The sequence below is a fragment of the Annulohypoxylon maeteangense genome (assembly GCF_022496945.1).
Source record: "Annulohypoxylon maeteangense strain CBS 123835 unplaced genomic scaffold GGS22scaffold_26, whole genome shotgun sequence".
Classification (NCBI taxonomy): domain Eukaryota; kingdom Fungi; phylum Ascomycota; class Sordariomycetes; order Xylariales; family Hypoxylaceae; genus Annulohypoxylon; species Annulohypoxylon maeteangense.
The window spans coordinates 198-25,855 of NW_025953273.1; the positions used below are offsets into that span (position 1 = coordinate 198).

General features: G+C 45.9%; 5 protein-coding genes across 5 annotated transcripts; 1 reads left to right on the forward strand and 4 right to left on the reverse strand.

Annotated features, from left to right (window-relative positions):
- Positions 1–888: 888 nt before the first annotated feature.
- GGS22DRAFT_83694 (glycosyltransferase family 48 protein) lies at positions 889–7,373 on the reverse strand. The gene is made up of 4 exons (XM_047968232.1): positions 7,101–7,373; positions 6,739–6,983; positions 1,412–6,679; positions 889–1,347 (listed from the first exon to the last, which is right to left on the reverse strand). The coding sequence occupies exons 2-4, from the start codon at positions 6,948–6,950 to the stop codon at positions 999–1,001; spliced, it is 5,829 nt and encodes a 1,942-aa protein (XP_047814254.1). The 5' UTR covers positions 6,951–6,983; positions 7,101–7,373; the 3' UTR covers positions 889–998.
- A 5,495-nt stretch (positions 7,374–12,868) lies between these two features.
- GGS22DRAFT_197497 (SprT-like family-domain-containing protein) lies at positions 12,869–15,770 on the forward strand. The gene is made up of 2 exons (XM_047965985.1): positions 12,869–13,903; positions 13,983–15,770. Exons 1-2 carry the CDS (start codon positions 12,996–12,998, stop codon positions 15,256–15,258), a joined length of 2,184 nt encoding a protein of 727 aa, XP_047814255.1. The 5' UTR covers positions 12,869–12,995; the 3' UTR covers positions 15,259–15,770.
- Positions 15,548–16,853, reverse strand: GGS22DRAFT_83710 (Mog1p/PsbP-like protein). Its single transcript, XM_047968233.1, has 3 exons — positions 16,580–16,853; positions 16,230–16,445; positions 15,548–16,147 (listed from the first exon to the last, which is right to left on the reverse strand). Exons 1-3 carry the CDS (start codon positions 16,654–16,656, stop codon positions 15,838–15,840), a joined length of 603 nt encoding a protein of 200 aa, XP_047814256.1. The 5' UTR covers positions 16,657–16,853; the 3' UTR covers positions 15,548–15,837.
- A 970-nt stretch (positions 16,854–17,823) lies between these two features.
- GGS22DRAFT_174814 (uncharacterized protein) lies at positions 17,824–20,749 on the reverse strand. The gene is made up of 6 exons (XM_047963159.1): positions 20,148–20,749; positions 19,420–20,084; positions 19,245–19,358; positions 18,994–19,185; positions 18,525–18,917; positions 17,824–18,471 (listed from the first exon to the last, which is right to left on the reverse strand). Exons 1-6 carry the CDS (start codon positions 20,398–20,400, stop codon positions 18,286–18,288), a joined length of 1,803 nt encoding a protein of 600 aa, XP_047814257.1. The 5' UTR covers positions 20,401–20,749; the 3' UTR covers positions 17,824–18,285.
- A 3,216-nt stretch (positions 20,750–23,965) lies between these two features.
- On the reverse strand, positions 23,966–25,504 carry GGS22DRAFT_174817 (Metallo-hydrolase/oxidoreductase). Its single transcript, XM_047963160.1, has one exon. The coding sequence runs from the start codon at positions 25,068–25,070 to the stop codon at positions 24,198–24,200; it is 873 nt and encodes a 290-aa protein (XP_047814258.1). The 5' UTR covers positions 25,071–25,504; the 3' UTR covers positions 23,966–24,197.
- Positions 25,505–25,658: the final 154 nt, after the last annotated feature.

Sequence of the window (25,658 nt, forward strand, 5' to 3'; positions counted from 1 at the left end):
AAATTAATAATTATATAATTATAATCGTAATTTCGTAATATAATAATAAATTTCGTAAATTAATAATAATTTAAATAATTATAATTATATAAAAAAAACTTAATTTTTTAAAATAATAAAAATACATTTAAAAACCTTAAAATAATAAATATTTAATTAATCGTAATAACTTTTTTTTTTTCCTTTTTTTTTTAAAAAAAAATATAAATTTAATAATAATTATTAATTTAATAATAATTACTAACTTAACATTTATTAAATTAATAATCGTTATAATAAAAAGTAAAGTTATTTTTAAAGTAATTATTTCCTTCGATATAACCCTTGCTAAGAAGTTACGATTGCCTTCGGAAGTAATACTATCCAATTAACAGCCAATCAAAAGGGTGACGGTAAGTTAACAATTACCAGTTGACATTATGTCCACCCCTAGTGACTATCCCTGTGACTATGACCAGATACCCCCCCCACACGTTAATGTACATACCTACTTTGTACGAGTCTACCTGCCTAGATATCTACCAACCAAAGGTACTTACCTAAGTAAGCACTCGCAACCGATCAATTATGCATACCGCGTAGGTATGTAGATATGTATGTGTATATGTACGAATAAAATCTGATGAAGAGTTTTTTTTTCACATTAGCTTATGCTAGAATCTCTACGGACATTATTACTCTGGTCCATAAGCACTCTATGCACATGACCCAAGTCGCAGTAAATGCAATAGAAACCCTTGTCATTATTGAACACCATCTCGTTTCCATTCAGAGATAGAAGAAAAAGAAAATAACCTGCAAATATTTATGCCCGAGACTCTACGACGAATGAAAAATACCATGTGCCATGCCGCCCTCTTGTAATCAATCAATACACGCAACACCTCAAGTACAGTCTCGCGAATATAACGCTAATTAGTACTCGGCCCAATTCCGTAAGCTGGTCGAGTAACCAGGAACTTTTATTCTTTATGGTACAGGTATGTCTTCAATGTTCATTAAACGAATCGGAACTTCGAGCCCGACTTGGACGTCGACGTTGCTGCCGCGGCCGATGTCATCGACGCCGTACCCGGACCAGAGTACCCAGGCGAGCCGGTCCCCGTCTCCGTGCGGTTCCTGGTGTCGTCATGCTTCTGATCCGGCCCAGGCTGTGCTAGAGGAATCGGGAGCTTCGCAAGATTCTTCTCCAGCGACGGTCCGATTTGCTTGCCTCCAACGGCAGGCGCGACGATCAGGGCTACGAAAAGGACAAGCATGACGAAGTAAAGGACAGCGTAGCGAATAACACGTCTTCTCCTGAGCTTCGACTGCTTCATCGAGTAGATAGGCGGTCGGATTTGTCGGCTAAGTTAACATGTTAGTAACTACTAGGACCAGAACTACGGGGTGAGTGAATAGCTTAACGTACCTTGGTCGGAGCCAGAACAGCATCATTGAATGTAGGGTGTCAACCTGGGGGATGAGGATAACTGGCAACATAATGAACAAGAGGATGTGGCCTAGAATAAAATCGGCGGCAAACATGCTCAGTTCCGTGATCTTGCAAAGATATTCACGCGCCGGCTGAGAGATCGAGTGCCAACCCATGGAGTACCACTTGCCCGTCCAGAACGCAATGTTAGACTGGTCCGTCTTGAACTCACGAGTGAGCGCTAGCGATACGATAAGCTTGAGGATAAACCTCTGCATCGCAATGGCTGTGATCATGCCCAAAAGCGTCTTCGTGAAATCGAAGCCCTCAAGGAAGAACATGACCTCGAAAAAGACCAGGAGAACAATGACGGCGACGGCGTGGGCAATTGCTGCCAGGACACTTCCAAACTTCTTGCAGCACATACTAAGTAGCGGACCCATACAGCAGGCCATACCAAAGAGAGCACCTAGTAGACCGGCGTTGATACCAACAGGCGCGAAAGCGACGACGGCCACACGGATAAGAGATGCGGTGGGCTTGGCACTGGAATCGTTAGCCTTGACGCCGGTTTGTGCGTTGATGAACAGGTAGGGGATAAGTGTTGTTGCCACGAAAAGAAGTGGTGCAATGATCTCTCCAAAAAGCAGGTTGGTGATGGCCGCGCGAGGCACGTCAGAAGACAATTTGCCGGACGGGTCTCCTAGAACCTTGCGCTTGTAGCCGGTAATTCTCGTACGCGACAGGCGACAGAAAGAGATCCATGACGATGAGTGACTGAGCGAGTTACCACGCGAGAGCCAGCGGAGGTAATCGCGGTAATCAATGAAGAAATCGTTCCACGCGAACTGGTGAGGATTGTAAAGGAATGGTGAGATGACCAAAGCGAGAAGCGAAACCCAGAAGTAGACCAGGGCAGCTTGCCACACCGTTAAGGTCGCGAATAGTAACATCATCAACAGACGAGCGCCGAAGTAGATGGAAGGACCGGCGAACCGAGAGTACAATACACCGAAGGGGATACGAGCCGTAGCAAAACCACGACCGGTACCAATGTAACGGGCACCGCCGAAAGACAAATCCTGTGTCACAGAGTTGGCGTAGATTTGACAGACGAACACCTCGAAGAATGGCGAGAAGGAGCAGAACTGCTTCGCTAGACGGGTGGCAGCACGTAGCACACCACGCTCGGTAAGTTCCTGGACAATCAGGGGTACGAAAGCCAAGAAGAAAACAACGAAGATAGAAATAACACAGCGGTATATCCAGTCCATGAGTGCATCCGTGTTCGCACATCCTGTAGGATACAACGGGTCCGTAATAGGGACGTTACGGTTGTAGTTGCAGGCAACGGTCTGGTTTCGAAGTGAGCCGATGTTGATAAGGACTATCATGAACATCTCGACAGACAACATAATGAAGATGTTGTTCAAGTGGAAACCAGCGTGGGCATAGTAGAATGATAGGAAACGGTCCAGTGGTAGCTGTGTGCCAAGGTAGTAGTACTCGCGAGATAACATCTGTTCACCCATACCAGTACCGATCTTGGTGGTGAAGTTCAGAATAGATCCAAAACCAAGATCACGACCCTTACCACACTGGTAGTATTCGCAGTGCTTGATACGTCCGCCGCGAAGGAGAGCATTCATACCAGCATAAATATCCTCGTTTAGATGTAGACCCTTCTGAGCTTTGGAAACACCACCACGGGTGTTCATGAATATACCGTTGAGGAAATCCGGGTGACCATAATGAAGCTTACCACCAATCTGGGATAGAGTTCTTGCGAAGAGCGTACCGAACGTTTGTTCCTTACCAGCAGCGACATCACCAAGAATACCGATGTTTTCAGAGAAAATGTACTCGCGAGCACCCAAAATAGCGACCGGAGCCTGGATCTCGTTCTTCACACCAGGCGTGTAGGGAGACACATTTTCAATCTTCATTTCCTCGAATTCGGCAAGGACAGACCGAATCTTTAAGCATTCTTCCAGGTAGTTGTCTTGGTTGGCATCGATAAGCTGTATGTATTCACCACGGTAGAAAATGATGGAATGGTTCTGGTTGTCTGACTTTCCATCACCAAGAACGGGGTTACCAGAAAGTTGAATGCGGAACTTGGGACGTCGCATCCCGTTCTCCATTAGTTCAGAGTGACCGTCAACCAAAGCAGAGTAGATACGAGGTTCTTCACCCTCAACTAGAGGCGGCTCTTCGTCTAGGTAGGCGATCTGTAAGTCGGGGTAGGCTCTAAGGAGGAATTCGGCATTTTCCATCTCTTCTTTCTTGAATTTGGCATATCGCTGCATGGAAACGACTAGCTTAAACTTGCGTCGAGCCATTCTCTCGAGTTCGCGCTCCAGCTTCTCGGAGCTGCCACCAAACATTTGGACGACTTCAGGATTCTCGACACGGTAAAGTAATTTGATAGCGCGGCTGTAGTTCATGAAACCGGAGATAGTACGGTAGAGAGTTTGCGAGCGAAGAGATGCCCAAATACGAGTTCGAAGAGTGTATTCAGGAGCAGAGGACTTGAAACCGATACAGTAGAATGGAAGGTCGTCGATTTTGCTCTTCGCCGTATCCTTTTCAGTCTTTTCTTCGTCTCCGTTGAATTGAGAGGTCTCATCGGCAAGAATTTTAGTGTCCTTGACAAAGCAGTCCCATTCGTGAGGGTGCAACTGCTTAAGGTATTCAAGCTGTGTGACACGAGAGTAAGGCTCGTCCTCGCGAATAATCTCTCGGAGAGTGAGTAGAATCTTCTCGCCATAATGAGGGATCAAAACAGTGAAGGTGGGCATGTTGTCAACAGGAAGAGGCTCGGGAATGGGCGTAGACAAGGACTGCGCGAAGAAAGAAATACGCCGCTCAGCTTCGCTGTGGTTCGGGAAAAATTCCGTCTTGAACGAATGGTCCTCCTGAGAGACGAAGAATGTCGGCGCACGCAAAGTACGCTTGCCCTCCTGCTCGGATGGGACCTGGTGGTACAGCAGTTTCTGAACATGGTCGATGGCTAGTAAATGCTCTCGGTACATAGATATAACGATGGCGTTCCAAATCTGCGAGATTAAGACCTTGGGCTTGTACTTGATTTCCATGTCCGTCGTGGCGAGAATCTTAGAGTAGATTCGCTTAGGAAGTCGCGAGAAAATGTTACGCCAGGGAGTCCAGATAGACGAACCAAGGTAAAATGATCTAGCGATAGAGAAGACAGTGTTAAGCAGGACGTACCACATGTACGTGTCGAGGAAGAAGAGGATCAAGTCGGTAAGGGTCATAAGAACCATGACAATAGTTGGCTGGTACGAGCACAATATGGCGCCGATCTGAGCATCTCCGAGACAAGAAGACACGTTCATGATTTGGAGGTAACGGACCGGATCTCGGAGCGACAGTGTGAGGTAAATGTACGATTCTCCAAATTTGGCGCCGAAAACCGCTGTCCAGAGAAAATACGAGAGAGCTCTATCATTGCCCTTCAGATGCGGCCAACTAGCAGTAAATGTCTGGCTAGCGACGTAACGGCGAGAGTTCTTCGTTAGATAGCTACCAAAGAGAGCACCAAGTGGCATAACCGCGAAGAAAATGAACGTAATCAGCGCAATGAAGAACCCAGCGATACCCAACGCTAACGCAGGGGTTGCATTCTGGTCCTTTGCAAAGCCGAAGACGTAAACACTAGGAGCAAGGTTGATTATGAAGACAACGATCAAGAAGAGCAGTCGCTTGCTAAGATGTTGAGCACCGGCCCATCGCCGTGGGACGTATGCCCACTCGGCACAGGTAGCTATGATTTGGATCAAGGAGGCGATGGCACCACCGGCACTCACGATGGCCCATTGTGCAGATGCTGGCGGCTGTTGGTTCACCTGCTGCTCGTAATCCTTACCAACCAGTAGCGTCGGAACGTTGTGTGCGGTGTAGAACCAGAACATGGTCAAGTGTATAACCCAAATACGATTGAAGTTAACAATCACGTGGAACCAGGACCGTGTCTCCTTGTAGGTCTTGAAGAAACACTTCTTCCAGTTCACCTCTTTCAGCTTGAGGTAACGCTCCGCTGGGGGAACATCAACCAATTTGCTCTTGTCGTTGAGAACGATGCGCTCAATGCCTTCGGGATACCAGAAGAGCTGGTTGCAGTCATCATAACCGATGATCTGGTTGTGATCACGTTCTCGGCGGACGTAGACCCCGTTATAGATCTCGTATCCTTGATCCCTACAGTATTGATATAGGGGTGTAATCACGTTGTTCAAGAAAGTGCCTTCTTCGACGGGCTCGACGAGGTTTTGGCAAGCGGGGGAGTTCAAGTAGTCGTCGGCACATTTAAAGATGAAGCAAAGACATTCGGCCATGAAACGGACCTGGTTTGCTTCACCCCAGCAGAGAAGAAACAGAGCAATTTGTCGAACCCTATCGTGCTGTGACATGCGGTTCATTCGTGTCTTCCATCGGTACTCAGCTGCTTCTAAGCTGTCGTCGCCTTCTAAGTCTTCGAGAACCTGATCCTCACTCTGATCACCCTTCTTGCCTTTGGACTTCTTTTTCGATTTGCGAGCTTTCTTGCCCATGTTCGCAAAGCCAACAGCATCGTCCAAATCGAGATGAGCCGCGAAGTACCACTTTCGATAGTTAGCGTTATCACCACCGATGTAATCGGCATGAAGAGAAAGCAGAGCTTGATTCGGTGTCATTCGAGAAGCTCGCGAATCAAGCAGCACCATCAGATGGTCATACATGTTTCGCATGCTATCTCTCTGAAATCCAAATTTGTTGGTAAGGTCCAGGAAAATGTCTTCGACTTCTTCCTTAGACAACGGAATCTGCGCGTCGGAAGTCCACGCTGGATATGGTTCGCGGGATCTTTGAATGCCTGGTACATTTCCGTAGTCCATTCCATAATTAGGAGTGGACGCGCCAGACGATCGGTTTCCGCCGTATGAGACCTGTGAGGACGGTGGCCTGTATCCTCGACCCTGTTGATCATAACCACTGTATCTCTCATCGCCGCGACCGTAGTAGTCCATATCAGTAGCACGAGCCATGTCGGATCTCATGGTGAAGTCGCTAAACGTCTCGGAATCCTCTTCGGAATCGCCCCGACGTCCGCCGTTGCCATTGTAGCCGCCGCCTTGGCCGTAGTGGTCATAGTAGCCATTCCCATCATCGTAGTAGTCTCCTCCTTGCTGGTACTGATCATGGTTATCATAGTAGCCGCCCTCTGCGGCGTAAGGGTTGTTGGCATCTGCATTATAGTAGCCACTTTACGTTAAGTTAGTAATCAGCTCAAAACCTGTCCAATATGTACTGCGCAAACTCACGATTCGTCGTAGTAGCCATCGTTTGCGTGGTGGCCCTGGCCCTGGGCTTGACCTTGTCCTTGGCCTTGACCTTGGTTTTGGCCTTGGCCATGTGCATCGTAGCCATTATTGTCGTAGTATTGACCATGTTGTTCATCTTGATAATAAGAATCGTGATTCTGCCCGTAGGCGTCGTTGTAGTCGTGATGACCACCTCCTGGATAGCCCGACATCTTGGGAATTCGGGACTAGGTAAAAGACGCGATCTGCGACAAGCAATTCAATTAGCACCAGAAGTACAAATTTAAATATGTTTGCATCGCGCACAAGGCGTAGGGAAGTGCCTAACAGATTAAAAATTGAAGATGCGAGGTATTACTTACAATTCAGAAACCCATTAGATTTTTATTCGTGGCGGTTAGCGAGCTTAATCAGGAGTGACTCTACTGTCAAGAGTGGGTTTGTCGTGATTAATATTATTAACTTGTAATATGGAGAATCAGTGTGGCCGGCCACAAGCAAGAGTTGGTCTTTGTGACAGGGTTGAGAGTAAAGAGTAGTGGGTAGTGAGTAGTGAGTAGTGAGAAGTCGACTGTTGTTTGTTGACTTGGAAAGGATTGGCCGGGCTGTGTATTGTCGTTTCTACGTTGGCTCCTAGCGCTACGCGGGATGGCGCAGGTGTCAGAAGTTGCGGGTGGGAAGTGCAAAGTTGTAAAAAAGTGAATGTTGACTTCCAAAAGTACTCCTAACAACGCGACCGGTAGGAGGGTAGGCGCTAATTGTAGTATCGATTTAGTGCCGTACTTAGCGTGCCGAGCCCCTGACAGGTTGGTGTGTAACTCGAGGTTGGGTCAAAAAACGCGTTTGATTGGATAATCTGACAAATTCCACAACCAAATTCTCTCCCTTTTTTCCTATTTCTTACGTGGCCAGTGACGGTGAGTTCCGATACCTCGGTGCCTCTACACCTCGTAATAATTCAGTCGATGGTTTTTTTTTATTCTCGAACGATTGACGGTGGAATATTTCTTCAAATTCGTTGGACGGGTACTTTGTTGGCGTCCTTTAACTTTTAGGTTTTCGCGGACCGTTAAAACGAGCGTGCGTTGACGATTCAACGGGAAAGCGGGAGCGAAACACAAAAGGGGTTGACCGAATTGTACGTGGAAGTAACGAAAGGATTCAACTCTCATAAAACTCTCTTCGATTCTCTTTTCCGAATTCTTTTCCTGCAAATCTTCACTCGTTTCCCCTGAGCACCAGAGACGAAGCGGCGAATTGGCACAAGAAAGAAACGAGGGAGAAAGGGGAAGCAAGAGAAGAAAGGAGAATTAAAAGTTCAATGGGTGAAAGCGAGTGTAAAACAAGTTTTGTCAAGGGCAGGAAGGGGGAAAGGGATTGGGAGTGATGGAACTTGGGATCGAGAATCAAGAAAAATGCCAGAAAGGAGAAATAAGGCCAGGGGGAATCGGGGCAAAGCTTAGCCCAGTCCCAACCAGCGATACCCGTGGTAAAGTGACACTCTCACCCCTTAAGCAAGGGTATGCTACAGTTGGCAACTTGGTACTGAGGTACCTACTTAAACCTAGCAGTTTACCTATTATACATAAGTACTCCGTACGTGTACATACTAGGTACATAAATACATTTAATCTGTTATCAGCACATCGAGCATTCAATATTAAGAGTGTACGAAGTATACATGCATGCATATTACAGTGTACAGAACTACTTCTGCGGGGCAAAATGTACTACCTGCATAGTGGTACGGTATCCGAAGTCTTCAATTCGTCACCGGCACATCCGGTGAAATCAACGACTAAACCGACTAGATTATTTGGGTACCTAAATAGCTAAAGCCCTCCCGGCTTTTTCAGCCCTTTTTTTTCTAACGCATAGTATCACAGTGCATTACAAAAAGGGAATGATCGAGATTGAAACCGGGGACATTACTACCTACGTACATAGCAAGCATAGAGAGAGACGAAAGATTGTAGGATGTGGCTGTGTACAGAGTTGGTGCTGGAGGCGAGAAGTGGACCTTGAAGTTTCCTGATTTCGCTTGGTAAAAGGTATCACACTATCAATTAAACTACAGGTTCGCATTGAAAACGCATTAGAAAAAAACTTATGGAGGAAGAATGACTGGTGGGGTGTGCAATTGCCCAAACGAGCCGTCTCTGATTCACCAGTAGCAAGACCGTGCCCTATTGGTTGGCATGGTCCAGCTCTGACAGGGATGATTAGGAGTAATTAATAGGAGTTGTAGGAGTAGGTACTAGGTACTAGGTAGGTAGGCTTGCTCAGACTTGTTCCAACCTCCTAGGTTAGTATCTCTAGCTGTAGGTACAGTGCTGATAGCACTGTATTTATACCCAGGCCGCGTAAGATATCTACCTACTAGGTACAATACAGAGTCCTCCAGGGCTACCTACATAATAGTAATAGTAGCCTTATTCTTTTCAATGTTCGATTTTCGTTATGTACCGCAGCAGAAGTAAAACCGCCGCGGACTTCAAAAATCTTGCAGCGCACCTACCTTGTATGTAGCCTGGAGTACGTCTTTTATCGAGCTGCCAAATTCTTGACAGAATCTTAGTTAAACACTTTGCACATTCCCACTTACATTAAGGTCGAAATGACAGTTGTCATCTGATGCTCGATTCTAGCTTCAGTTCTTTCCGGGCTGCAAGTGATGTAGGTGTGAATGTTTAAGTTTACCTGATCTTCTTTCTCCTATTTTATCTAGGTAGGTAAGTACTTGGTAGGTAGGTATTTTTACATATGCTTTACCGATCCGCCCGTTGTCTTTTTTTCCCACCTTCTCGTCAAACCTACTACTAGGTATAGTTATATCCGACGCTAATGCCGCACTTTGTACACATTGATCCCAAAATCAGTCCGCCTCCTTTTCCATACATACTATGGTACAAGTCTTAATAATTAAATACTAGCCTAAACCGACTTGGCCTTATCATCATCGATAATGCTGTCGATCAAGTCTTGAAGTATAAACCGGTTTCGAGGCTCATGATTAAAAAGCATAGGCTAGTTCCGTCACATCATGATACATATGCGTGGGCAATTTAAGGACCTTATCAATCATGAGCTGCTGTGGCATGAGCTATGGTATTGCACATAACTAATAGGGATGAGAAGAAAAGTTTCATCTCAACTCAATCTCCGCGGTAGAAAGAAAGAAAGAACATGGTAAGAAAGAGCCGAGTCAGTCTCTTTCTAGAAGAAGAGTGAGATTCGTATATAGTTTTAAGGCAAAGATCGTGTTATGTTCGTATTGCTGATCAATAGGTCGTTCTCAAGAAGCACTGTAACCCACCAAGCAGCTGAACTAGCCTTCCAAGACTTTTGCCACCAGTCCCCTCCTTGAATACGATGTAGTTTGGATGGCGTATGGCGAAAACAGCTAGACGATGCTACTGCGACGTAGTATGCAGGACACGTGCCGGCACCAACTTTGAGGATTCACTTCAATGTTCAACGAACCCTCGCATGTAATTGATGATGACATTGATACCTATTTTAAAGCACATACCTATTACTATTAGTATGAGGGTCCAATGTCGGTCATCTATACAAGAATATATACCTATGTAGAACAGACTTATCTGTTTGTGTATGTAGATAGGTATGTACCGAGTAGATTAGCAGATTAGAAAGTCGGGAGCATGCAAAGTTCAAGGTTCTATTGCCTCGTAATAGACGATCGATTGTGGTGGCGCCCAATGAAGAGACTAAGAGATGCACCTTCACTTTAGCGACTAGTCCTACTAGTCCAATAACCAACCCCGTCGTATGCAGGTACCGGCCATTGCCTCTTTTTGTGGCTTTCGATGACGAAATGGCCAAATCATATACGTGTACACACAGTACCAAGTATGTACATATATATAGTGCTACACACATACTGCGTATACACGTACATGTAGTGTAATTTGCTATGTCGCATGAAAAATTGCATCGAAAGAAACTATACACGCGTCCAGTTTTGCGATGGCCGGGTGGCTGGATGGATGGCTGGCTTCGGTTCCAACTAAGTGAGCTAATTAATGCTAGTGGTGAGCATTAAGCATTTCCTTCTATCCTCTCAGTCCTCTCTACCTCTTCACGATACCTACCTACATAGGTATCTTTGTACTGTTAAAATACGAGATTTAACCAGGTGCTAAACTCGTGGCTCTTGCCAAAAATTCTCGTCAATCGGCAACCTAATCCGAAGATATTAATAACTTATTATACTAGGCAGTGTGCTACATATGTAAGTATCAGGTACCTACTGTATATAATAGATTAACGTTTTACAGAGTAGAAAAGTTTTTCAGTCTGCTGGAAAATTGGCCGAACGAATAACTCACCACCAGAAGGCTATTAGGTAAAACCAGGAGATCCTAGTATAGATGAACTAGCAAGATTGAACTCAACCCAGATTTTATCTAGACTACTCGAATAGTCAATGACCAATCTATTCTAAGCTGCTTATTAGGACGTGGGTCAATCTTGAGATCCGGCGATGAACGGTAGCAGGGTAGGATTCAGCTGGCAAGTTTCAGGGGCACGCAGCACCAACGCCATCATCCTTGATTGGCTGCGCCTCTCTAGGGCACATAATAATAGTATGTACATATGTACAATACATAAGTCAAAGAAGGGGGTATTCGTATGGGGGGGGTATTCGGCAGCCCCATTTTTGTGGTGAGACCCTAATCATATATGGTATAGCGCGGTACAATTGGAGCTGAAAGATAAATTCTCAGCTATTCATTGGTTTATGAAACTTTTATTACTATTTTAGGTATAGCCTCTTCATAATAGCCAATCAGGTCCCACCAATATCCCCGCCAGGCTTAGTGCTTTTGCTCTTTTTTGCTTAGCGCGCATAATATCCTCGATTTGAATTAAATACTTATTTCGGTAACTGCTAACCTTCTTAGGTTTAGCGCATTTTGACTCGGACCTGGCCAATTAACTTGCGAGTACGTCATCCCGGATAAAGGTTTTTTGCAGTCCCGATCATGTCACGTGATACTTTTGGGAGTGGCGAACCAATCAACGAGCTTGATTGGGCGGAGATTGGCGTGCTAAAATAAAGTGTGGCCGAATAGTTTTATAGCAATCTATTGGCTCAACGCTTGCGCCAAGCCAAAATGGTTAAGGGTAAGGGCCAATTGTAATAAAGGTCCAAAAATCTAGATTTCCCGATTGGCATAGAATAATCAAAGCTAATTGGCTGTTACCTTTTTTGAGCTTTATAAGGCATAGCGTATTGAATTAAGCTTTTTAATTGGTTAAAGGTTTTTAAAAGAAAAAGGTACATCGAATAAAGTGGCCCGTGTGATGTATCGACTTCTCATTGGTTGAGGTCTCACCACAAAAATGGGGCTGCCGAATACCCCCCCCATACGAATACCCCCTTCTTTGACTTACATACTGTCTTTAAAACCGTGAATTCGGAATTCCGTTGTTCTACCAGGCCCGGATCCGTGAGTCCAAAAGCAAGGATGACAAATATGATGAATGAAATCAATCAACTCTGAGGTTCCCGTCCGTCTATTCAGATTAAAACTGCATACCTACATAGTAAATATGTACCTAAGTATGAGAAAGTATACATACATACCTATCTAGTCACCCACTCACCCGTTTAACTAGGTACTTATTATCTCAAAGTTTGCTAGCGTATGCTCATACAGATTGTTTGATTTCATAAGTTGATCTCTATACAGTCCCCTCTTAGAGCAAACAGGCAAAAAGTCGAACATCAGAACAGATGATGGTTCCAATTATAGCTCTCGGGTGTTCGCGAGTTTCCATGTGTTACCAAACATACGCAACTACCCGAAGCCACTACTATGTGCCTACCTACATGACCGTAAGTATGCAGACTCTGATATCTACATATACAGACCAGACGTTTCGCAGTTTTAGCATAATATACATGTATTAGTTAAAAGTATTGTTACCACTTTATAACCATTGGGTCTCGAATTGGGTTTCTTGTCGCAGGTGACTTCCATTTAACATATGTAAAATACTGGGGACGGAACATGCAAATCGATTAAAGATTAACCCCGCGTTGCCTGGCAACCACTAAAAGTAATTACAACCTATCAAACTTCAACCTCAACCTCAACCTCAACTTCAATTCTCTAATTTTGTTATTACCAATCAACGGCATTTCGCGATAAAAAATAATTATCAGCACGATTACTGGTAATGTGAATCACAGTATGATTATCATATAAGAAGGATAAGTCGGAAATATGCTAGGCGCGTTAGGAGATAGCAGCGAGGACGAATTTCCAGATGTCGACGTTGTTGTCCGACAGTATCGACACAAAGTAAAAGATGGACGAGAACAGGAGGATTGCGACAATGTGAATATTAGCTTACGGGATTCAAATGAACATACATCACGGAAAGGGCGTAATGTGAAAAATACGCCTGTAGCGAAAGCAACGCCTCTTCGGCGGCGAAAACTAGGCCAGACCCAGACTAACGACGAGTCTCTCCTAAAACCCTGGGGGAAGACTGTAGCTAGCAAAGATGAGAAGAGCCGAACATCCAATCCTAGGGGTTCCCGTACTCGCGTTCGAGTCAAGGAAGAAAGTGTCGAGCCCGATTTCTCTCCCTCTTCCAAAAATGTACCAGAAGCAATACCAGCAAGAGCTCGACAACAGGGTTATCGTGCCATTTCATCAGGCACAGACTTGAAACCGGTCTCAAGAAAGACTGAAAAGCCCCAGAGAGACAACGACATTGAATCTTCGAATATGAAGATCAGGCAAATTCCCAAGAAATCAGCCAAAAGTTCAATACCTTCAGATGAGTCTGATGACGAATCAGATATATCAAAGGATGTTCAGGAATCAAGCGAAGAAGAGGTATCCGAGTTCGTCTCCGGGTCAGGTTCAGAAACAGATGCCTCAGATTCAAATTCTGAACAGTTAGTGACACCACCCACAAGACGTTCAAGAAGCCCCGCTGTCTGGACAAAACCTCAAAGAACATTATTCAAAGACTCAGATAAGAAGTCGGCTCCTAGCAACAAACAGCCCCAGGCAACAATCATTGATCCAACAAATCGCCCATCCAAACAACGCGGGACACTTAACATATTAAAGGCGCCCCAATCAAGAAACTTGGAAGATGCTTTCCAGAAACTTAAGATGTAAGCCAACTTTAAGACATCTCTTATTCACTTCGATCATGGATAAGGAATCATTGGAAGATACTGACAAACATCCTAGCTTCAACGAGGACTCTGAGCCAGACGAGCCCTCGATAAAAATAGACAAAAAACTCATTCTGGAACCTACCACGCCCAGGAAGACACTCAAGGCAGTCCCTGCCTCTCCCCTTAAAACCCCCAGGATCCCCGCGTCGCCCTGGAAGCCCGAACACAAAGAGTTCTGGGACTCCGAAGTGCACTTCGGCTGGATTGACAAGCACTCGCCAGAGAAGAAGCCCGAGAGCCCGCAGAAGCCCAAGCCCAAACCCAAGCCCACGGCGCAGGAACTCAAGATGGAGGCGAAGCGTAAATACGGCGTCAGCCCAGAGAAGAAGGACGCCCGTAAGGCCTTCGACGCTATAAAAGAATCTCTTGCGCGTGTCTTCCTCCGGGAGCTCGACGATCGCATCACGGACGGCAAATTGGCAAAGCTGACCGAGGATACCGGCGGCCTGCGGATCGAGTGGTCCAACACCCTTCGCTCGACGGCTGGACGTGCACACTGGAAATGCAAGACGCAATCTACGACAACCAAGAACGCGGAGGGCGTCACTACTAGTGTCCGCGAGACGCGACAGCACACAGCATTCATCGAACTCGCAACCCGTGTCCTTTCCAACGAATCCGACCTCCTGAACACGGTAGCTCACGAGTTTTGCCATCTAGCCGTCTTCATCCTCAACGGCAAGCCCAAAGCTGCCCACGGCGCCGAGTTCAAGGCACTGGGGGCGCAGTGCGGACGTGCGTTCGCAGATCGCGGGATCATAGTTACCACGAAGCACGACTACGAGATCGAGTACAAGTACATCTGGGAGTGCGAGGGGTGCCAAGGCCAGATTAAGCGGCACTCGCGCAGCGTGAATGCGGAGCGCCAGAAATGCGGTCGGTGTCGCGGCGCTCTGAGGCAGGTCAAGCCTACACCCCGCGGCGGCGGCGGCGGCGGCACTGACGTAGGTGGCGGCCCGGCAACGGTGAAGAAGAAGTTGAGTCCGTGGAACGAATTTCTCAGCCTTGAGATGAAGGCGCTGAGCCAGAGCAACCCGCGCATGTCGTTCAAGGAGAAGATGGCGGTCGTGTCGACCAAATGGAACGAGATTCAGCGGCAGCAGAAGCAAGAGAAGATGGAGGTGAAGGAGGATAAGGAGGAGAAGAGGAAGAAGACGATCATAGAACTGCAAACTGCGGTAGAGATTCTGAATATTAATGACGGCGGTGATGACGACGACGACGGTGACGATGACAATGGCAATGACAATGACAATGACGAGAAGGAGTATGGGGAGATAAAGGACTAGTCTAGAGATTAAAGGGGAAGCTTGAGGTATTGGCACTTAGGGCGTCTCCTAATGCCTCCGAGGTAGTAGACTGGAGACGACATTATGATTACGGAAGGGCTACCACGTAGAGGGGCCTATTAGATTGTATCTACCAAGCTTACGGATGGACTGACGGATGAACATATTAACGGTTCTACACACCTAATCGGTTTCTAATTAGGGTAATAATCGCAGACGGGCTGCGTACATAAGGCATCATCTCAATCAACTGGGATGACAAAATAAGATTGTCACTTTTCAGAGAATGCACAGCTGCAAATTGATGCTGACCCTAGTCGTAGTCATAATTCCTCCCACGTCTAAGTAAGGACAGAGGCCACCGAAGTGATTCATAATTCATTCCTAGCACAAGGCCTCAAAAAGGAGAGCGCTCAACAGAAACACAAAGGAGACGTAGCTCTCAAAAGTCCGCCGCGGGATCTTGTCAGATTGTAATTTTCTTTCCACGCCCTCTCCATTCCATTATTCGAACCCCGATCCCAATTTCCTCATATATCACCCAACCCATATTATATCATCTCATATTTGGATCTACCCTCAGACCTCGTTGAATAGACCCCAGTCCTTAACCTTGAAAGTCTCCCAGATCTTAGCGGCGTAGTCGACGGCATCCCCGATAAGCTTGCCCTGCTTGCCGAGCTGGAGATCGACGTCCTCCTCGTCGTATTCGCCCTTGATATGCGGCACGTTGATGGTGATGAGTAAGTCGGTCTTCTCGCGCTCGAGTCGCACCAGGGTTAGGATGATGGCAGTGAAGTCGGTCTTGGTACCGGATCGCTCGTCGCTGGCCGAGTCTGACTTGTGCGGGGAAACGGTCGCGATCAGCGTGTAGGCAGGAATATCCTCGCTGTTTGGATTGCGACGACGCGCGCGTGTTAGTCTATTTATTATTCCTATTCCCGAGGCGCAATTTGGGATACAGCACGTACTCTAGTCGTGAGAATAAGGTAGGTGTGGTGTTCCAGACCTTGACGCGGTCGAGATCATCCCCCACCAGATCCTCTAAATGAGTCGTCAAGGCATTCCCGTCTATCTCGGGGCTAGAACCCGGACCGCCGACGCGCTCAGCTATGTCGAAGATGATGCTCGTGAAGCCATCCTTGTCGATATATACTTCTTCGTTGTCGGGGACTTGTCTTATAGCACTGGTTTGCGGGTAACCGGTTTGCGAATGTTAGTCGCATTGTCAATATTGGGCTAACAGCTAACATGATATATTTGCAATCTATGTGCGACGCATTTGCGACCTGGGAGGGAAGATATCCATATGCACACATACCTCACGTCGGCGAAGCTAGCTGGAAGGTCGCAGATAAGAGCCCCTCCATATAGCGGGGTGCTCTTGTAGGAAGTCATCGTGGGAGGAAGAAGGATTATGCTAGATGTATGGAAGCTGAATACACAGGTGTATGGGCTCAAATAATCACACGGGGAGATAGTCAGGGAATAACGGAAGACCTGTTTTTCTTAGTATCGCATTAAAGTGAAAAATATCAAGTTTAATCGGGCGATTGCTTTCCAGGTTGTACATCTGCTACTTTCCAGGTTTGGTGGGGCATCAGCCGATGATGTAACTACCTAGTAGTAGCTTTATGTACATCCATACATACAATGCATCTCTACCTACCTACACAGAGTCTCAGATCATTCCTTCCGTCTATTCTATTGGAGTTCATCCCATCTTGCCGCCTAAAATATGACCTAACTGTAACAGGCAGCATAAAAATTAAATTGCCTGGTCTAAGTTATCCGCCAACCAAATGTTATACTCATCAACCCAATCACCAATAGCCCTGTGAAATCTTGGAACTGACTAAGTCTGATTTTCTATATATCATTCTTTATTCAGAATCTTGTCTGTTCCTAGTGCCCCCTCCTCCCATAGCGTGTATCATAGCGTGTATCATAGCGTGTATTGATAACCACTAGCTCGGGATATTTGGAGAGGTACCTAGATCTCATGCTGTATCCGCCTTCCATCGAGTACGTCCTCCCGATAACTAGCGAGTTGGAGGTCCATGAACGCACGCTTCATTCTATATACTTGAATCTTCGTCTACAGGGTGTTACTGAAAGGGCTCTTGTCATCGAAACTATTCACGCCGCCCCGCAAACCCCTATGAACTTGGGAGGTCTCATGGAAATCGATCACTCGGAGTACTCGATAAAGATATCGAGAGACTAGTTTCTTAATGGGGACGGCTTTATTTAAAATCAATCGGTGACTGTTAAAGAAGACTATAATTTAATCTGAATTTTTTTTAAAAACCACTGTTAAACAGGTCGTGTGTGTAAAGAATATAACTTTCATAATCCTCATCCAGCTTATTACCCCTGCGAGGTTTGATTATCGAGTGAAGTAGAATAGGTACTCTCATAAAACAGTATTGTCCTCGATAACCCCCCTTCTACCGAAAAGGTACATGTCTAGGCGAATTGGACGAGGAGGAGGTTAATGATACTATGATGTGGAAATGAGGCACAATAAATTTACTCTTATAGTCGAGTTTTTCTAAGGAAGTCTTCAAAAATGCGCACACTGGATTCATGCTACATAATCTTGTAAAATGGCACCCATATCTCTTCAATGTAAGTTAAATTTCATCATTGATTCAAAGTCATTGAAAATCATGCTCTGACTAGTCATGTCATAGCAATCGCCCACCTCGCTGGTGAGTCGACACTCTTGCCATCCAATTCCTAATAGCTAACCCAAGCCGTAAAATCCACACCAAATCATGCTTTGTTTTCCCTAGGGGTATCATCAATAGTAATGAAAGACCAGAATGCTAAAAAGTTGTAAAAGGGGGAGTATCTTGGGTATATCGCAATCGACCACCCACATCTCCCAAATGCGCCGTAACCCAAGAATTTGATCTAACTATAACTATACCTCAGCAGGGCCACTGGTGGGCACCTACGCCGTTTCTTACGCAATGTATGATGTATCTTGTTCACTTGCCGAATTTGCGTTCGCCAGTCTCCTTAAACATGGGAAACCAAGGTCCAAGCTTTGGCAGGTCGGCTAGATTCTTTACGGACGGCCCAGCCTTTTAGAGCTAAGAGAACCACGACCCAAGCCATTATCAGACCGACAAATCCCATCGTGACCGTGTAGAAGAACATGGCATCTAGGTCGTAATGAATCATCCCATCAACAATATCACTAGCCTATTATAATTATCAGTAGCAACCCCTATAGAAGTAATTACGAGGTAACTTACGCTAGCCATGAAGATAGTGCCTCCTGCGATAAGTCCAAATGCAGTCAGGAGTTCTGTCGGAGGTCGAGAGGGTAAAATCGAACGCGGAGGCTTCAAGTATACAAGCACATACGTGAAACCTCGAGCAAACGAGGCACCAGTGAAGAGGTTGCCCCATTGCTTATGAACCATGCTGGAGACCATCGTCTTCTGTGTATGCGAGCTCATCATGATACCGAGGAGCAAAATTACAAGAGCAGGAATAGGATTGACGGAGAATTCATATTGCTTCGGTGTTTCTAACGCCTCGCGTTCCTCGTCATTGTGTGTGTGGCTCGGGTGTATGAGAGCCGCATCATATACCGTGGTATTTAAGAGTTCGCGAATCTTTGTCGACTCAATCAACATAGCAAGCTGCACAACTGTGTTAGTATGTATTACTTACTCCTTATTAGTAAGTAGAGCGAAAACAAACTAAAAAAAAACTTACCAGGCCACCTCCGATGAAAAGAACAGTGATGGAAACATGCTCGAGATCCTGAGGACTGAACTCCTTACCGGCATTGCCAAGATGCTCCAGGAAAATATTAGTCGACCCATAGGTGAAGATGAGAGCTCCCTCAACGAATTCCGCGGTGGGTCTCCACTTCTTTGAAGTGTGCTTCGGGCGAACATTCCACGACTATAAATTTGTCAGCGTATGAGGATGCGACGGATTTATCGGCGATGACTCCAACTCACCCAACCCAGCTCGCCGAAACTTCCGGACCATCTCCCGAGCGTCAAGATACCGTACCAGAAAAAGATACCGCCCTTGATCCAATGAGCAAGACCGCTGAAAATGCCACGACCCTCCTGAATTTATGAGTTAGTCTCTATACCGGGCCCACATAATTTTGCGCCGATGTTTACTTACAAAGAACCGACCAAATGTGACAATTCCGGTGCATAACGTGATGTAAGCTAGGATGAGGATTGTCCTGTCGATAAAGTTGTAACCAAACATTAAAATTCTCCATGCTCTACTTGACATTTTGCCAGTAAGTCTACCGATAAATGAATTGGTAGATTTCGAGGGTAGCAGCTCCGCAGGTTTGAAATGAAGATCATCCTCGTCATCCTCGTAGTGCGCTCGTCGGTCACCTAGTTCAATAGGAGATTCCTGACCCACGGCTGTCGACACCGAGTTGCTTCGCAGGGACTCGCTATTCGGTTCTGTGCCTTGTCCGCTGTCGTTCGAATGACGATATCGGTGCGGGAATAAGGTATCGTTAATGCGCTGGTGCTCGGCCATAGCTTCCGTCGAAACTGGGATAAATGCTTGCGCCTCCTCTTTGCCAAAATCCTGGGTACCGGCCTTGCCCATTACACCTGCCACGCGACTTATAAGACTCACAATCACTTGCGCGCTGACTACCCACGTAACTAGCCAACCTATCTTGTGATGCGCATTGTTGGGGTATAAGTCTGGGGTATTCGCATTGTAGGTGATGCCTAATAAGAGGCCTATCGCATTCGTACAGAGGAACAGAAACTGAATCGCGAGCGTATACCGCGACCGTGCAATCGAGAACATGACGGCTGCATACGCCAGTTAGAGATTGCTATGAATCCATATTAACATCTCCGAGACGGCGCACTTACCTAGTGGTAGCATCACGACCCAGCTGACGACCATCAAAGCGATATGTGCATATATTTCGGCTACGTGATCTGTATGTGAGAAGTAGGTTGGCGGGTAAGAGTCCGGATCAGGCTTCGGGGCCTCTTTGCTCATATCCATGCCCGCATCCATTGCGCCTTCGTCATCGTTGCCGTGGGCGAGAACCGTAGGAAGAGCTCCGGCTACGGCGACGAGCGCCAGAAGCTTGAGTGCTAACTGGGCAGTCGACCTCATGTCGCTGCAGATGTTTGGAATATGCTATTCAGAGATGTTGTGCGACCTAAATTACAGAGAATATTCACGTCCCCTTCTGCGAACTTGGCCCTTCGTGGGAATGTTGACTTTCAAAGAATCAGGCGGAAGAGGGTATCGTCGGTATAGTTGGTATAGTCGCTTATAAAGCTTAGTCTCACTGTGGCACTCGAGCTTTGTCCTGATGAGTAAGACAACTGCTAGCTACGGGGCTGGGTCAATGACATTACAACCATTGAAAGAGTAGACGGGCCGGTGGTATCCAATGGAAGAGACACTGTTACGTCGTGGGGTGGGAGGGCAAAATGCCACAGATGGAGGGGAGGGGGGGGGGGGGGAAGCTTTTCATAAAGAAACGTCGTGGTGGAAAGAAAGTACATGGCTTCGGAATATATTTATTTTGTTTTTATTTTATTTTCTTTACCAAGGCGGACAAAACGGGTAACGCTTTCTTCTACTTTTCTTGCCCTTGACTTGACGAGGCCGAAGTTGGGCAGGTGGGTATTGTGGATTCTAGCGTATTCTGTACTTTGGTAAAATATGGTAGAATACAGCTATTCGTATGTAAGTCATACTTTTGTCTTTATTGACAAGGCTCAACTTGAGCACTTTGAGTAAGAGCGAGCAGTGGGCGAGAAACCCGAACAAAAAGGCCGGATCCACCCGTCTGCGTTTCCAACCTTTCATCAGCTCGTGCCATCTGTTTCTGATCGGTGATGAGCCATCGAGCGATAGCGTGGGAAAATAGCACGATGGGATATCCGAGGGATCCGAGAAAAAATTAACTAAAACGGCGGTGGATGGGAAATATTGAAGCTGTCAAGGGCTTAAGGGTTCAAGATCAAGAAGCTTGCGGAACCTGAAGTGGATACAAAAATTGTAACTTTTGGCGGCCAGGAGTGGGTCGACCTTAAACAGCTACCCATGCTTAAACAGTCCAACCATGTTATTCCATTTAATCCTCTATCCATGTCATCCATGTTAAAGTTCGCGTACCATACGCTGTAGTACCATTTACGGAAGAGGATACTTAAGAATGACCACATCAATCATACAAAGATCCACTTCCCGTTAAGTACTGGGTACCCATATATATCTATTGATGTACGTACATCTAAGACATGCTTCATACAGAACGTCGCTACCGGTCGGAGTGTTCTTACGCTTGGATGCTTATCCATCCATGCTACATGATTACATTGTCACTACACGTGTAGAAGCTTCCCGACCAATAATGAATAGTCGTACAGCCTTGATCGGGTTGAGGAATAGAGAGAAGCAGATGAAGTTTTTAGCATACCTACTACCCATGGTGGACGAAAGAGCGAAGCATCCGAAAACCCCACCATCCGCAATCGGACCCGACATGCTGTATTAGGAACAAGATGCATTTTGATTGTTCTGTTTTAAATCCGCATCCGTTTCTATTTGGCTAGATACGTGCTTTCATTTATTCCACGCATATAGTCTCTTTTCCATCTGAATACATTCAGTGCTGTAATCTTTATATTTTTGGATATTTCGTAAATGATTTATAGTAATAGATATAATTGCGACGAATTCTTTGAGTCGATCGTGTAAGAACGTTTCTTGGTTGCTTGCACAGTTAATGACTTTCTCAGCCTTTCGAGTTTCTTAGGGAGCCGCGCTAGCAGGGATACAAGCTGGGGTTATCATAGTACATCTGAATTTCTCAGAAGCCGGCGTTTATGTAAAATATCCGTCACTAGTACCTACTCGGTATATTTAATTCTCTAAACGTTTCGATAACTGATATATGACGTTGGCATAAATTTTTCGTTTCTCAATACGTTGAACCTTACAATTTCGAAATAAGCTAATAACTGTTAAGGGATATTGAAAAAAAAACCAGCTCAAAAAATAGACGATAAGGTGAGGGTGAGATACAAAGGGGATACCAAGCCTAACTCCGAAAGAATGTTTCACCACTTAAATTAACCCTAACTGCTCCTCTTTGACCGACGTATCCAATGGGATACCTACTAATGTACTAGGTACCTATAAGCGACTGGGGGGACAACAGCTTACCCGGGCGCCATTCTGCTGCAACAGACGGCAGTAGTGTTACAACACGCCAATTGCCGCTCGCCAAATCCATCGGTCGACGGTGACGTGCGCATCCCTACAAAGTAGTAGAATGCGAGGATATTTGTAACCCGTACCGTCTGAACAAGATCTGGGCAGCTGGGGAAACTTGATAACGAGCCACAAGTGGTAAGATGGTAAGATATATACAGAGTATAGGCATGGAATGGGAATCTACTTAGGTACCTATCTTCGCTAAAGTCTGTGAGAGGGGGGGTAAACAGGATGGTAAGTTGTAACGCTGACGATAATGGTGTAGGTAGCGATGGTAGTATAGAAATGTTCTCTCGTCAACCCGATTTTAGTTGCATCTATACCGAGTACGAATCTCCGATTACCTGAAGCTACCACCTTACCCACATCCACATGCCAACGATGCCACTACCAAGACCCAATGATTCTTGGGTGGAACATACATACATACATATGTAGCCATGTTCTAGTGATTACTTAGGTACCTAGGTATATACCAATATATGTACCATACCTAGTAGTTGAATCCCGCCAGCTGGGTATCACTGGTCACACGTCCGCAGCACCAACAGTAACAAACTTGGTCGACAAGTCAGACGTTGCCAAGAAGAGTTCCAAGAATACCGAGAAACGAACCCAAGACGTTAAGAAGGACCGGCGTTTGTAGAACTAGAATACTTTACCATTTCGGTGCTCGCCGCGCGGAGCCATGTCCTACTTGGATCAAAATCCTTCAAGATGTCCACCCAATGCGGCGTCGGGGAAGGAGGTTGTGACGACGCCGGCGAGAGTCGGAGTCCGAGAAGAGGAGACACGCATTGCATCGTAAGGCTAGGCATTACGGCGTAGCCTGCATGGGCTGAGATACACCGGTCACTATCCCGTATTACTTCCATTTCACCCATATTCTCCATAAATCTAAGATGATTGATGTATCGCCAGCTATAGGGCTATAGGACCACGGCCGTAGTCATATGATTAAATTATTTCAAATTACCGGGCAGCTAGGTACTGCCAACCCCAAGTAATGTCGCCGACAACATATACATACCTAGCAGCTTAGGTAGGTTGCGCCGCTTACCTACCGGTAGGCACCTAGCAGTTAGGTATGCGTACATTTAAAAAGTCATACATCCATGTGTCCTTAGTTCCGAACATCCGAAAGCACCAACACCATCTGATTGAGTCATGAGAGTTGCAATGTAGTTTAATAAAGGTCTCCCTGCATATCCGCGTCTTACAAGTCTACCTACCTAGACCGTTGAAATGCGCCTCGCGGCGTTTATTCTCCGTGACACCCGATGAAAGAGGTACCTAGGTATGTAGGATCTTGGGGGCAGCGCCTCCCGATATGTTGGTACTACCCCAGATTGGTCTCAAGACCAGATCTGAGTCCCAAAGGGTGCTAGATGATAATCTAAACTACATAGATGCAGAAAACCGGGCTGAGGTAGGGCGGAAGCGTCGAGGATCGTTTACGTACTACCATGGCTTTGTACATAGGCAGTGACCGTTGGCAATTCTACCCACCTAGTACTAGTACTAAGTAGTGGTAAGTTTACAAAAGCACAAAACCGATGACTGTAGGTAGATAATATTACAGAAATATCTTTAAACTGAACCCCCGAAATAGCAGCCGCCGCTGAGTCAACCATCTCACCGTTCTACGGTAAATTGTCCGTAAAGCGTCATACGCATCATTATAAATTTGACCGATCTTTAAGACGCCATGAGTCCCCATCCTCTAGTATGACTCTATCTTCGTCCCGGAGCTTCCGTAGGATCTGGATTACCCCATGTGCGGCTGGTATGTGAAGACTTTCGGAAACGTCGCGATATATTATTTTCACCAGTTCCATGGGAGTCCATGTATCGTCGTCTCGAGTTGAAGCTAATGTTTGCAGTACTTGCTGTTCTCTTTGATGTCTGTGGGAGATATACTCGGAGATAGTGGCGCTCGCTTGCAGTAACACAGGGCCATGGCCTGGATATCCTCGGCCTGACACCAACTTTTCCATCTTCGCAAGGCTTTTAAGATAAGTACTAAGGTCCTCGAATACGGCTGTGCCCTGGCCTAAGACATTATCACCTGTAAACAGGGCGTCTTCCTCTCGCAGAACGAATGCTATGTGGTCTGTGGTATGGCCTGGTGTATGAATGGCCGTTAAGGTGACCCCCTCAACCTCAAATTTCTGCCCTTCTGAGATATTCAATTGACCTTCTGCCGGCGAGTTCTTGTAGATCACCGTTTGAGGTGAATGCTCTAGGAGTTGGCTGATGCCGCCGACGTGATCGTGATGCCAGTGTGTGATAAGAGCATACTGTACAGTGGCTTTCTCTTCTTTTAAAGTTCGTTGTAAGGCAGCAATCCACGAAGGTTTGCCCTCGCCAGTATCAATCAATAACCTATCAGGACCGGTCCCAAGTAGGTACGTGTTGGTACCCTGAAGTGTGAACTTGCTTGGATTGCCGCCGAGAATACGAATACAAGCGGGACTAAGCCGCTCCACCTCCGGCAGGTGAATCATGGGAGAAGCCATCCTGATTCTTGAAGCTATCCGGAAAGTTTTCATACCATGGCAATAATATGAGTAAATACCTACCAGGTATGTTGGAAGAAGTCAAGAGACGACGCCCAGCAGACAGGATAGCAGGCAAGAGGAAGAGGAAGAGAGAAGGTAAGTCTATACCGAAACACCACTATTCTAATGTTCGGTACAAGATTGAAATGGTGTTTGTAATAAGGTAGGTACTGTATGTTTAGTGCAACATACCAGCAACTTTAGCTTGGTATCTTTGGTATCTGATAATGAAGTCGAATTGCGATTGGATGCCAGCAATGAGGATAGGACAAGGTAAAATTATGCCATCAATTTGTATGCGAACGCTGGGTAATGACCTAATAGGTAAGTAAATATATGTGCACCCATTTGAATCTGTAAGATGCATGTAGAAAATAGCGTAGCGATAGATAAAATGCCGAGGTTCGACGTTAAATGTTCTATTAATGATATTAACATCCACATGATTGTGGGAATGAACGCTGCGATGAACGTACTAAGTATATCATACCGCAGCTGCCAATGTGTTAGCACGGTTAGCACGCATGTAGTAACTAACTACAGCAGTAGCTTCCTCCTAAATTACTGGTCGCTGACGAT